This window comes from Henckelia pumila, chromosome 1, assembly GCF_033568475.1.
Source record: "Henckelia pumila isolate YLH828 chromosome 1, ASM3356847v2, whole genome shotgun sequence".
NCBI lineage: Eukaryota > Viridiplantae > Streptophyta > Magnoliopsida > Lamiales > Gesneriaceae > Henckelia > Henckelia pumila.
Window position 1 is genome coordinate 92925992 of NC_133120.1, and position 10873 is coordinate 92936864.

Here is a 10873-nt window from a genome sequence, read left to right on the forward strand (position 1 = left end):
GGAACGCCTACCAGTTAATTTCCTTCACAAAATAGGACTTTTCGTAGCACATATAACCCTCGAACACGCGCGCGCATGGCATAGGCCTCGCACGCGCGCAGCACATAAAAACAGAAGGCTGGACACGAAACTCGCGCGCGCGCAGTACAAAAATTCTGCACGAAGCGACGATTTTAAAAAATTCATATCTCAAGATCTAGCCGTCGGATTGAGCTGAAATTTGGACAGAAGCTTTCAAACATCTTGAACTTTAATCTGAATGGTGGAGATCGGATTTGGAAGTATTTAAAATTAAATTTGAATTTTTGAAAAAAGCTGATCCGTAATTCACTCTTCAAAAAACTATTTTCCTACAAAATCAACCCAAGGAGTGAAATACACACACATGCACTAAAACACATAAAAACACATAAAAATAATATGAATGCACACAAAATAGACATAAAAATAACATGAAATAATGCATACAAAATGCACTTATCAACACCCCCATACTTAACTCTTGCTCGCCCTCGAGCAAGACATGCAAAAACAAAATGCAAACAAAAACATAAGTAAGGACGATTCATAAATGTGCAAAGCCTCTGAGAAGTTTAATCACAAAACAAAAAACACAGACATGCTCTCAACTTTTCATAATACACATTCGGTTTAACGTGAACGTGTGTGTGTGAAATGTCATTCCAGTTTCATGCAACTTAGACCGAATTCGTCTCAAATCTGCTTAGCGACCTGTGACAAATTAGTGCAAGTTTCACTTTTTTAAGTGCACATTCCTTCCAACGACCTCTAGACAAACCCACCTCCCTTGAGATAATAAATTACACACCTCCGGATTTTGCACCCGGTATTGCTTTAGCCCCAATAATTACCCGCTGACTTAGCTATAACTGGCTAGGATACGAAAAATCATTCTATTTTTTCTTTTTAATCCCCTCGTCTATAGCCCGGATGGAGCATCAATCCCATTTAATCCGCATACTTAGCCTTAAATTTAATGTTTTTTTTTAGGATTTTAATCCTTTCAAGGCCCGGATGGAATTGAATAATTTTTTTCCCTCTAGGTGCGCCCAAGATCATAAGTGTCTTACTAGAGCCTCATCAAAATTCATAAAACACAATCAAGATCCACAAATCACCTATTGCCGTGCAATGGTCAAACAGATAGAAACTTCATCAAATCTTTCGCTACAATTCACTGGTCTAACATTAGTGCTTAAAAATATTCACGGTTCAACCTACAGTTTCTCATGTCCAGTCAAGAGCAAATTTTTTTCAAAAATCCATTTTTTTCAAATAAACTTCATCATCATTGGCTATTATGATTCATCCTACTCATAACAATGCAAACACCAACAAAAATAAACTGTATGCAAAGAAATACGAAACACGACAGATGCAACACAAACACATAGACAATGCAATACTAGTCTACCCTCTCATACTTATCCAAAGCATTGTCCTCAATGCTTCAGAACAATGAACAAAATGCATAAAAAACCGACAAATGCAAAGACAAACAAAAACACAATGAGAACAAAAATAACACTCCCCTGGTTTTCGATGCATCATCTTCCTTCTTGATAGTATCAGCTGGGACAAAAGCAACAAACTGTGTATATCGGCAGGCACGACCAACTGGCATGGGAAAGAAACAAAAATAAAAAAAAAACAAAAAAAACCAAAAATAAAATAAAAAGCAAAAAGAAAGAACACTGGGTTGCCTCCCAGTCAGCGCTAAATTTATAGTCTAATGCCCGACTATGCAGAAGCAACCATCAAAGAGCGGCTGCCGCCCATAGTAAGAATCATACAACTCTACGTATGGGTCTTGATTTCCTTCGCCCTCAAGCTTGGCGTGATATATACTTTGTAAGCTCGTCGGTCCAACAACACTTGTTCTGAAATTTTTCTTTTGGAAGGAGACTTTGAATCTAGGCTGAAGGTCATAGAGGATGGAATACTGTGGGATTGGCGTCAATGACAAGAAAGTATCTTCTAACGGTGTACATGGAACGACCACTGACGAGGTAAAATCTCTCTCCTTGAATGGTTCTTCCTCCTCCACTATCATGTTTGGCTCATCCTCACAAGAAGATTCCTCAAAAATGATTTCTTCATGCTCTGGCTCAGTTACTTCACTCAATTGGCAGATATCCAAAATTGGTTCTCTAATAAGCGCAATCTGTTCATCCAAAATACTTATGCGGCTTTCTAAAAATTAATTTGTCTCTGTCTGTTGCCGCAAAAAATTCTCCAACTGAGCCACATAATCTTCGGAACGCCCTATACACTCTTCTTGATGCTCTGGTGGTTGGTTCGCAAAATTTTTAGAGTTGATATCTGGAGGATATTGGTGACTCCAACCCTGCAGTGAAGGATCACAATGCCAATGGTAGTCAAAATCTGCCATATCGTTCAACAAGTGCATCGCACTGTCTTCATCTCTTCTAAACAATTGACTGCCAGTGGCCAGAGCTCCAGAATCTACCCAACTTCTTGTAATCTCATCCAAACCATCATAAAAAATTTTAGTGAGGGTGTAAGTCGAAAACTGATGGCATTGAAATCTGTTCGCCAAATCATTGAATCTCCCCCAAGCAGCATAGAAAGGCTCCAAGTATTGTTGGCCGAATCTTGTGAACACCTGTCGATGGTCCATCTCCAAGTACCTCACAAGCAAAAGAGAATAAAATTAAAATTAAAATAAATAATTAAACAAATGCAAAAAAAAAAAAATCTAGTCTCAAGCAAATAATCTATCCTAATATTAACTAAACAGTCCCCGGCAACGGCGCCAAAAACTTGACCGGCTAAATCGGTGTGATATAAATCTACTGGCAAGCGTACCAGGTCAAGTAATAGTAAAGTGGACAGAGAGTCCAAGTATCGATCCCACATGGACTGCAGTCAATTCTCAAGAATTAATTATTTTACTTAATCTAGACAAAATAATAGAAGGATTTTGAATTAAATAAAATAAGAATATAAAATAAAAACTGCTTAAGAAATACGAATAAAAATAACTAAAGATAAAAATAATTAAAATAAATACAACCAAGACACACGTAGGTACCGAACAAATCTTGTAACATGTAGTCGATTCAGGACTCAGAAATCTTAATTCACGGGAATTCTCCTAATTTGTTCAAAGGACTATTTCTAGAACAATCAAACCTATTCAAATATTGATGAACTAATCTTTCATAATTCTAATCAAATTTGAATGCATTAAATATTTGTGAAAATTCAGTTTACACCCAAACCGCACACTGAAACCGAATTCTATTTCTAGTCAATTTTACAATATGTTAATTATCAGAGTGATCAAAATCAATACCTCCTCTGTCGACTTGGAATCGATTAACATGCAAGCAAACAGTTGATCAGACTATTCACAAGATAAATATAAATCTAACAATCAATAAAATAAAATCAACTCTGAAAAATCCCAAACAAACATCCAAGTTTTCTACATGAATTTGTTCGGCCCAATCACGCCGTCTTGGTTGAAAATAAACTACTCAATAATTAAAAATAATAATTCAAAAAAAAAAATAAAAAGAAGAAAAGAAAGAAGAAATCTTCTCTCCCAAGCCTTGTAGCCGCCTCCTCTGTGTTGTGCGCGTTCTGGAACTTCGGAACCCACAAAAATATGTTATATCTTGTATATATATGGTCCGAAACGCCTACCAGTTAATTTCCTTCACAAAATAGGACTTTTCGTAGCACATATGACCCCCAAACACACGCGCACGCGTGGCATAGGCCTCGCACGCGCGCAGCACATAAAAACAGAAGGCTGGACACGAAACTCGCGCGCGCAGTACAAAAATTCTGCACCAAGCGACGATTTTCAAAAATTCATATCTCAAGATCTAGCCGTCGGATTGAGCTGAAATTTGGACAGAAGCTTCCAAACATCTTGAAATTTAATATGAACGGTAGAGATCGGATTTGGAGCTATTTAAAATTAAATTTGAATTTTTGAAAAAAGCTGATCCGTAATTCACTCTTCAAAAAACTATTTTCCTACAAAATCAACCCAAGGAGTGAAATACACACACATGCACTAAAACACATAAAAACACATAAAAATAATATGAATGCACACAAAATAGACATAAAAATAACATGAAATAATGCATACAAAATGCACTTATCAACACCCCCATATTTAACTCTTGCTCGCCCTCGAGCAAGACATGCAAAAACAAAATGCAAACAAAAACATAAGTAAGGACGATTCATAAATGTGCAAAGCCTCTGAGAAGTTTAATCACAAAACAAAAAACACAGACATGCTCTCAAATTTTCATAATACACATTCGGTTTAACGTGAACGTGTGTGTGTGAAATGTCATTCCAGTTTCATGCAACTTAGACCGAATTCGTCTCAAATCTGCTTAGCGACCTGTGACAAATTAGTGCAAGTTTCACTTTTTAAGTGCACATTCCTTCCAACGACCTCTAGACAAACCCACCTCCCTTGAGATAATAAATTACACACCTCCGGATTTTGCACCCGGTATTGCTTTAGCCCCAATAATTACCCGCTGACTTAGCTATAACTGGCTAGGATACGAAAAATCATTCTATTTTTTCTTTCTAATCCCCTCGTCTATAGCCCGGATGGAGCATCAATCCCATTTAATCCGCATACTTAGCCTTAAATTTAATGTTTTTTTTAGGATTTTAATCATTTCAAGGCCCGGATGGAATTGAATAATTTTTTTCCCTCTAGGTGCGCCCAAGATCATAAGTGTCTTACTAGAGCCTCATCAAAATTCATAAAACACAATCAAGATCCACAAATCACCTATTGCCGTGCAATGGTCAAACAGATAGAAACTTCATCAAATCTTTCGCTACAATTCACTGGTCTAACATTAGTGCTTAAAAATATTCACGGTTCAACCTACAGTTTCTCATGTCCAGTCAAGAGCAAATTTTTTTCAAAAATCCATTTTTTTCAAATAAACTTCATCATCATTGGCTATTATGATTCATCCTACTCATAACAATGCAAACACCAACAAAAATAAACTGTATGCAAAGAAATACGAAACACGACAGATGCAACACAAACACATAGACAATGCAATACTAGTCTACCCTCTCATACTTATCCAAAGCATTGTCCTCAATGCTTCAGAACAATGAACAAAATGCATAAAAAACCCACAAATGCAAAGACAAACAAAAACACAATGAGAACAAAAATAACACTCCCCTGGTTTTCGATGCATCATCTTCCTTCTTGATAGTATCAGCTGGGACAAAAGCAACAAACTGTGTATATCGGCAGGCACGACCAACTGGCATGGGAAAGAAACAAAAATAAAAAAAAAACAAAAAAAAACCAAAAATAAAATAAAAAGCAAAAAGAAAGAACACTGGGTTGCCTCCCAGTCAGCGCTAAATTTATAGTCTAATGCCCGACTATGCAGAAGCAACCATCAAAGAGCGGCTGCCGCCCATAGTAAGAATCATACAACTCTACGTATGGGTCTTGATTTCCTTCGCCCTCAAGCTTGGCGTGATATATACTTTGTAAGCTCGTCGGTCCAACAACACTTGTTCTGAAATTTTTCTTTTGGAAGGAGACTTTGAATCTAGGCTGAAGGTCATAGAGGATGGAATACTGTGGGATTGGCGTCAATGACAAGAAAGTATCTTCTAACGGTGTACATGGAACGACCACTGACGAGGTAAAATCTCTCTCCTTGAATGGTTCTTCCTCCTCCACTATCATGTTTGGCTCATCCTCACAAGAAGATTCCTCAAAAATGATTTCTTCATGCTCTGGCTCAGTTACTTCACTCAATTGGCAGATATCCAAAATTGGTTCTCTAATAAGCGCAATCTGTTCATCCAAAATACTTATGCGGCTTTCTAAAAATTAATTTGTCTCTGTCTGTTGCCGCAAAAAATTCTCCAACTGAGCCACATAATCTTCGGAACGCCCTATACACTCTTCTTGATGCTCTGGTGGTTGGTTCGCAAAATTTTTAGAGTTGATATCTGGAGGATATTGGTGACTCCAACCCTGCAGTGAAGGATCACAATGCCAATGGTAGTCAAAATCTGTCATATCGTTCAACAAGTGCATCGCACTGTCTTCATCTCTTCTAAACAATTGACTGCCAGTGGCCAGAGCTCCAGAATCTACCCAACTTCTTGTAATCTCATCCAAACCACCATAAAAAATTTTAGTGAGGGTGTAAGTCGAAAACTGATGGCATTGAAATCTGTTCGCCAAATCATTGAATCTCCCCCAAGCAGCATAGAAAGGCTCCAAGTATTGTTGGCCAAATCTTGTGAACACCTGTCGATGGTCCATCTCCAAGTACCTCACAAGCAAAAGAGAATAAAATTAAAATTAAAATAAATAATTAGACAAATGCAAAAAAAAAAAAATCTAGTCTCAAGCAAATAATCTATCCTAATATTAACTAAACAGTCCCCGGCAACGGCGCCAAAAACTTGACCGGCTAAATCGGTGTGATATAAATCTACTGGCAAGCGTACCAGGTCAAGTAATAGTAAAGTGGACAGAGAGTCCAAGTATCGATCCCACAGGGACTGCAGTCAATTCTCAAGAATTAATTATTTTACTTAATCTAGACAAAATAATAGAAGGATTTTGAATTAAATAAAATAAGAATATAAAATAAAAACTGCTTAAGAAATACGAATAAAAATAACTAAAGATAAAAATAATTAAAATAAATACAACCAAGACACACGTAGGTACCGAACAAATCTTGTAACATGTAGTCGATTCAGGACTCAGATTTAATCTTAATTCACGGGAATTCTCCTAATTTTTTCAAAGGACTATTTCTAGAACAATCAAACCTATTCAAATATTGATGAACTAATCTTTCGTAATTCTAATCAAATTTGAATGCATTAAATATTTGTGAAAATTCAGTTTACACCCAAACCGCACACTGAAACCGAATTCTATTTCTAGTCGATTTTACAATATGTTAATTATCATAGTGATCAAAATCAATACCTCCTCTGTCGACTTGGAATCGATTAACATGCAAACAAACAGTTGATCAGACTATTCACAAGATAAATATAAATCTAACAATCAATAAAATAAAATCAACTCTGAAAAATCCCAAACAAACATCCAAGTTTTCTACATGAATTTGTTCGGCCCAATCACGCCGTCTTGGTTGAAAATAAATTACTCAATAATTAAAAATAATAATTCAAAAATAAAAATAAAAAGAAGAAAAGAAAGAAGAAATCTTCTCTCCCAAGCCTTGTAGCCGCCTCCTCTGTGTTGTGCGCGTTCTGGAACTTCGGAACCCACAAAAATATGTTATATCTTGTATATATATGGTCCGGAACGCCTACCAGTTAATTTCCTTCACAAAATAGGACTTTTCGGAGCACATATGACCCCCGAACACGCGCGCGCGCTTGGCATAGGCCTCGCACGTGCGCAGCACATAAAAACAGAAGGCTGGACACGAAACTCGCGCGCGCGAGAATTGCAGTACAAAAATTTTGCACCGAGCGACGATTTTCAAAAATTCATATCTCAAGATCTAGTCGTCGGATTGAGCTGAAATTTGGACAAAAGCTTTCAAACATCTTGAAATTTAATCTGAATGGTAGAGATCGGATTTGAAGCTATCTAAAATTAAATTTGATTTTTTTGAATAAAGCTGGTCCGTAATTCACTCTTCAAAAAACTATTTTCCTACAAAATCAACCCAAGGAGTGAAATACACACACATGCACTAAAACACATAAAAACAATAAAAATAATATGAATGCACACAAAATAGACATAAAAATAACATGAAATAATGCATACAAAATGCACTTATCAGTCATAATCGCAAATTATGATGTGGCGAGGATATTTGTTGACAGTGGGAGTTCAATGAATGTGTTGTTCAAGGTGGATCAAATGAAAATGGAAGGATTTGAATTGGAGCCCATCTCAACACCTTTGTATGGATTCACGGGCCATGCTATTCGACCGTTGGGCCAGATTTTCTTCCCAGTATCCATGGGAAATGACCCTCGACGGGTCACCAAGATGGTGAGCTTCACGGTAGTGGATGCTCCTTCCTCATATAATGGGATTTTGGGTCGACCAGCTATGAAAGATTTTAGAAATGTGGCTTCTACATATCATCAAAAGCTTAAGTTTCCCGTAGGAAGAGAGGTTGAGATGTTGCGTGGGGATCAGAAAGTGACACGCCGATGTTATGATGGAGTGGTGCGCGAAGAAGGAAAAAAGACACGGGTGGAAGTCAGCATGATACGGAGGGGTGGGGCTATGTTAACAGTGGCTAGGAGAGAGGTTCAAACCCTGGAAGAGGAGGAACCTGAAGTAGTGGAACTGGGGGTTAGCGGAGAGAAGCTTAAGATTGCTGCTGATTTGGAAACAGAGGCCAAGGAAAAACTCATTATTTGCTTGAAGGCTAACCTTGATGTATTCGCTTGGTCGGTTCAAGAGCTTAGAGGTATAAAACCAGCGGTTATGGAGCATAAGTTAAATCTCTTATCCGGAGTTCGACCCGTAAAGCAAAAGAAGAGGAATTTCGGACCCGACAAGGATAAAGTTATAAAGGAGGAAATAGGAGAATTGCTTAGGCATGGGCACATTCGAGAGGTGAAATTTCCTACTTGGCTATCGAATGTTGTTTTAGTGCCCAAGAGCTCGGGTAGATAGAGGATGTGTGTAGATTTTAGGGACCTCAATAAGGCATGTCCAAAATATTGTTATTCGTTGCCTTGAATAGATCAATTGGTGGATTCTACGGCCGGTCATCAATACTTATGCCTAATGGATGCTTACCAAGGGTACCATCAAATCCCTTTAGCTATGGAAGATCAAGATAAGGTAAGCTTTATCACTTCTAAGGGAACTTTTTGCTTTGTGGTCATGCCCTTTGGGCTTAAAAATACCGGGGCTACGTACCAGCGTTTGATGGACAAAGTTTTTTCCAAGAAAATAGGGATAAATGTGGAGGTGTATGTGGATGATATCATGGTAAAATCAAAAGATGCAATTGGCCTCGTCGATGACATGGTGGAAACATTTTCCACCTTACGGTCTTATGGATTGAAGTTGAACCCTCAAAAGTGTATGTTTGGAGTTAAGAGTGGAAAATTCTTGGTATACATGGTAACTGAGCGTGGGATTGAGGCTAATCCAGAGAAGGTTCAAGCTATACAAAATATGACGTCTCCTCGGGGCCCGAAGGAGGTCCAACAATTGACCGGGAGAATCACGGCCTTGGCGCGATTCATTTCTCGGTCAGCTCATCGTAGCCTGCCATTCTTCCGCACTTTACGGAAAGCCAAGAAGTTTGAATGGGGTGAGGATTGTGAGAAAGCTTTTGGAGAATTGAAGAAATATTTGGCTGAGTTACCTGTGTTGGCTAAACCGGTGGCTGGAGAAGGGTTATGGGTGTATCTATCAGCTTCGGAGGCAGCCGTGAGTTCAGTTCTTGTCAAAAAAGAAGGTTCAACACAAAAGCCTGTTTATTATGTGTCGCATGCACTTAAAGGGGCTGAGTTGAGGTATTCGGGGTTGGAGAAGTTGGTGTTGGCATTGGTGATGACGGAAAGACGTTTGAGGCCATATTTCCTATCTCATCCTATTGTGGTGCTTACAAACAGCCCTCTAGGAAGGATTTTAACTCACCCAGACGTGTCAGGACGGTTGGTGAAATGGGTTACTGAGTTGGGAGAGTATGATATACAATATGAGCCAAGAACTGCTATTAAGGCGCAGGCTTTGGCTGACTTCTTAACCGAAACCGTTCATTTGGAAAATGAGGATCCGTGGAAGGTATTTGTTGATGGTTCATCGTCTATATAAGGAAGTGGAGTAGGGGTGGTGCTGATCTCTCCTACTGGTGAAGAGGTGAAATTGGCAGTGAAATTAGATTTCAAGGCATCTAACAATGAAGCTGAATACGAAGCCGTTTTAGCTGGACTTCGAGCGGCTAGGAACATGGGAGCTGTACGAATACATGTCTTTTTAGATTCACAATTGGTGGCACAACAAATGAAAGGGACATATGATGTGAAAAATGAAAAGCTTATTGAGTATGCTCGAGAGGTGGATAAGGCAAAAGAAAAATTTGCAGAGGTGGTCTTCGAACAAATACCTAGAAGGGAAAATGAGAGAGCAAACACTTTGGAAAAGATGGCTGGTTCTATGGGGAGTTGGAAAACTAGAGATGTAGTATTTCAGGTGGAGCTCGCACCTCATATGAGCTCGGTTATACCTGAACTCCCGGAGGAGGATTGGAGGGTCGTTATAATTAATTATTTGAAGGAAGGAAAGCTGCCCGAGGACCCTAGGGAAGCTCGGAGGTTGAAATTAAAGAGTTCAAGATATGTATTGATTGAGGAAGTGTTATATAGGAGGTCATTTGCGGGCCTCTCCTTCGGTGTTTAAGTTATCAAGAGGCTGATTATGTGCTTAGAGAAGTACATGAAGGGTGTTGCGGGAATCACTTGGGAGCTCATGCTTTGGCAAGAAAGGTCTTGTTGGGGGGATATTGTTGGCCTAACGTTTTGGGAAGTGCCCAAGAGTTGGTCACATCATGTGATAGTTGCCAACGACATGCTCGATTGCAACATCGACCCGCGGAGCTGATGAAAGCTATTGTCTCTTCTTGCCCCTTTGATCAATGGGGTATGGATATCATGGGTCCTTTTCCCATAGCTCCTGCTCAAAAGAAGTTTTTATTGGTGACGGTTGATTATTTCTCGAAGTGGGTGGAATTTGAGCCTTTGGCTAGGATCACGGAAGGAGATGTGTTGAAATTTTTGTGGAAGAATATAGTGTGTCGGTATGGGGTGCCTAGGAGACTGATAT

At 38.8% G+C, this 10873-nt stretch overlaps 1 protein-coding gene across 1 annotated transcript; it reads left to right on the forward strand.

The window, feature by feature from the left end:
- Positions 1-7846: 7846 nt before the first annotated feature.
- On the forward strand, positions 7847-8710 carry LOC140868859 (uncharacterized). The gene has a single exon (XM_073272940.1). It carries the CDS (start codon positions 7847-7849, stop codon positions 8708-8710), a length of 864 nt encoding a protein of 287 aa, XP_073129041.1.
- Positions 8711-10873: the final 2163 nt, after the last annotated feature.

Bases quoted from the DNA above. Each gene is read 5' to 3' on its own strand.
- LOC140868859 (XM_073272940.1), top strand. From the start codon at position 7,847: ATGCACTTATCAGTCATAATCGCAAATTATGATGTGGCGAGGATATTT.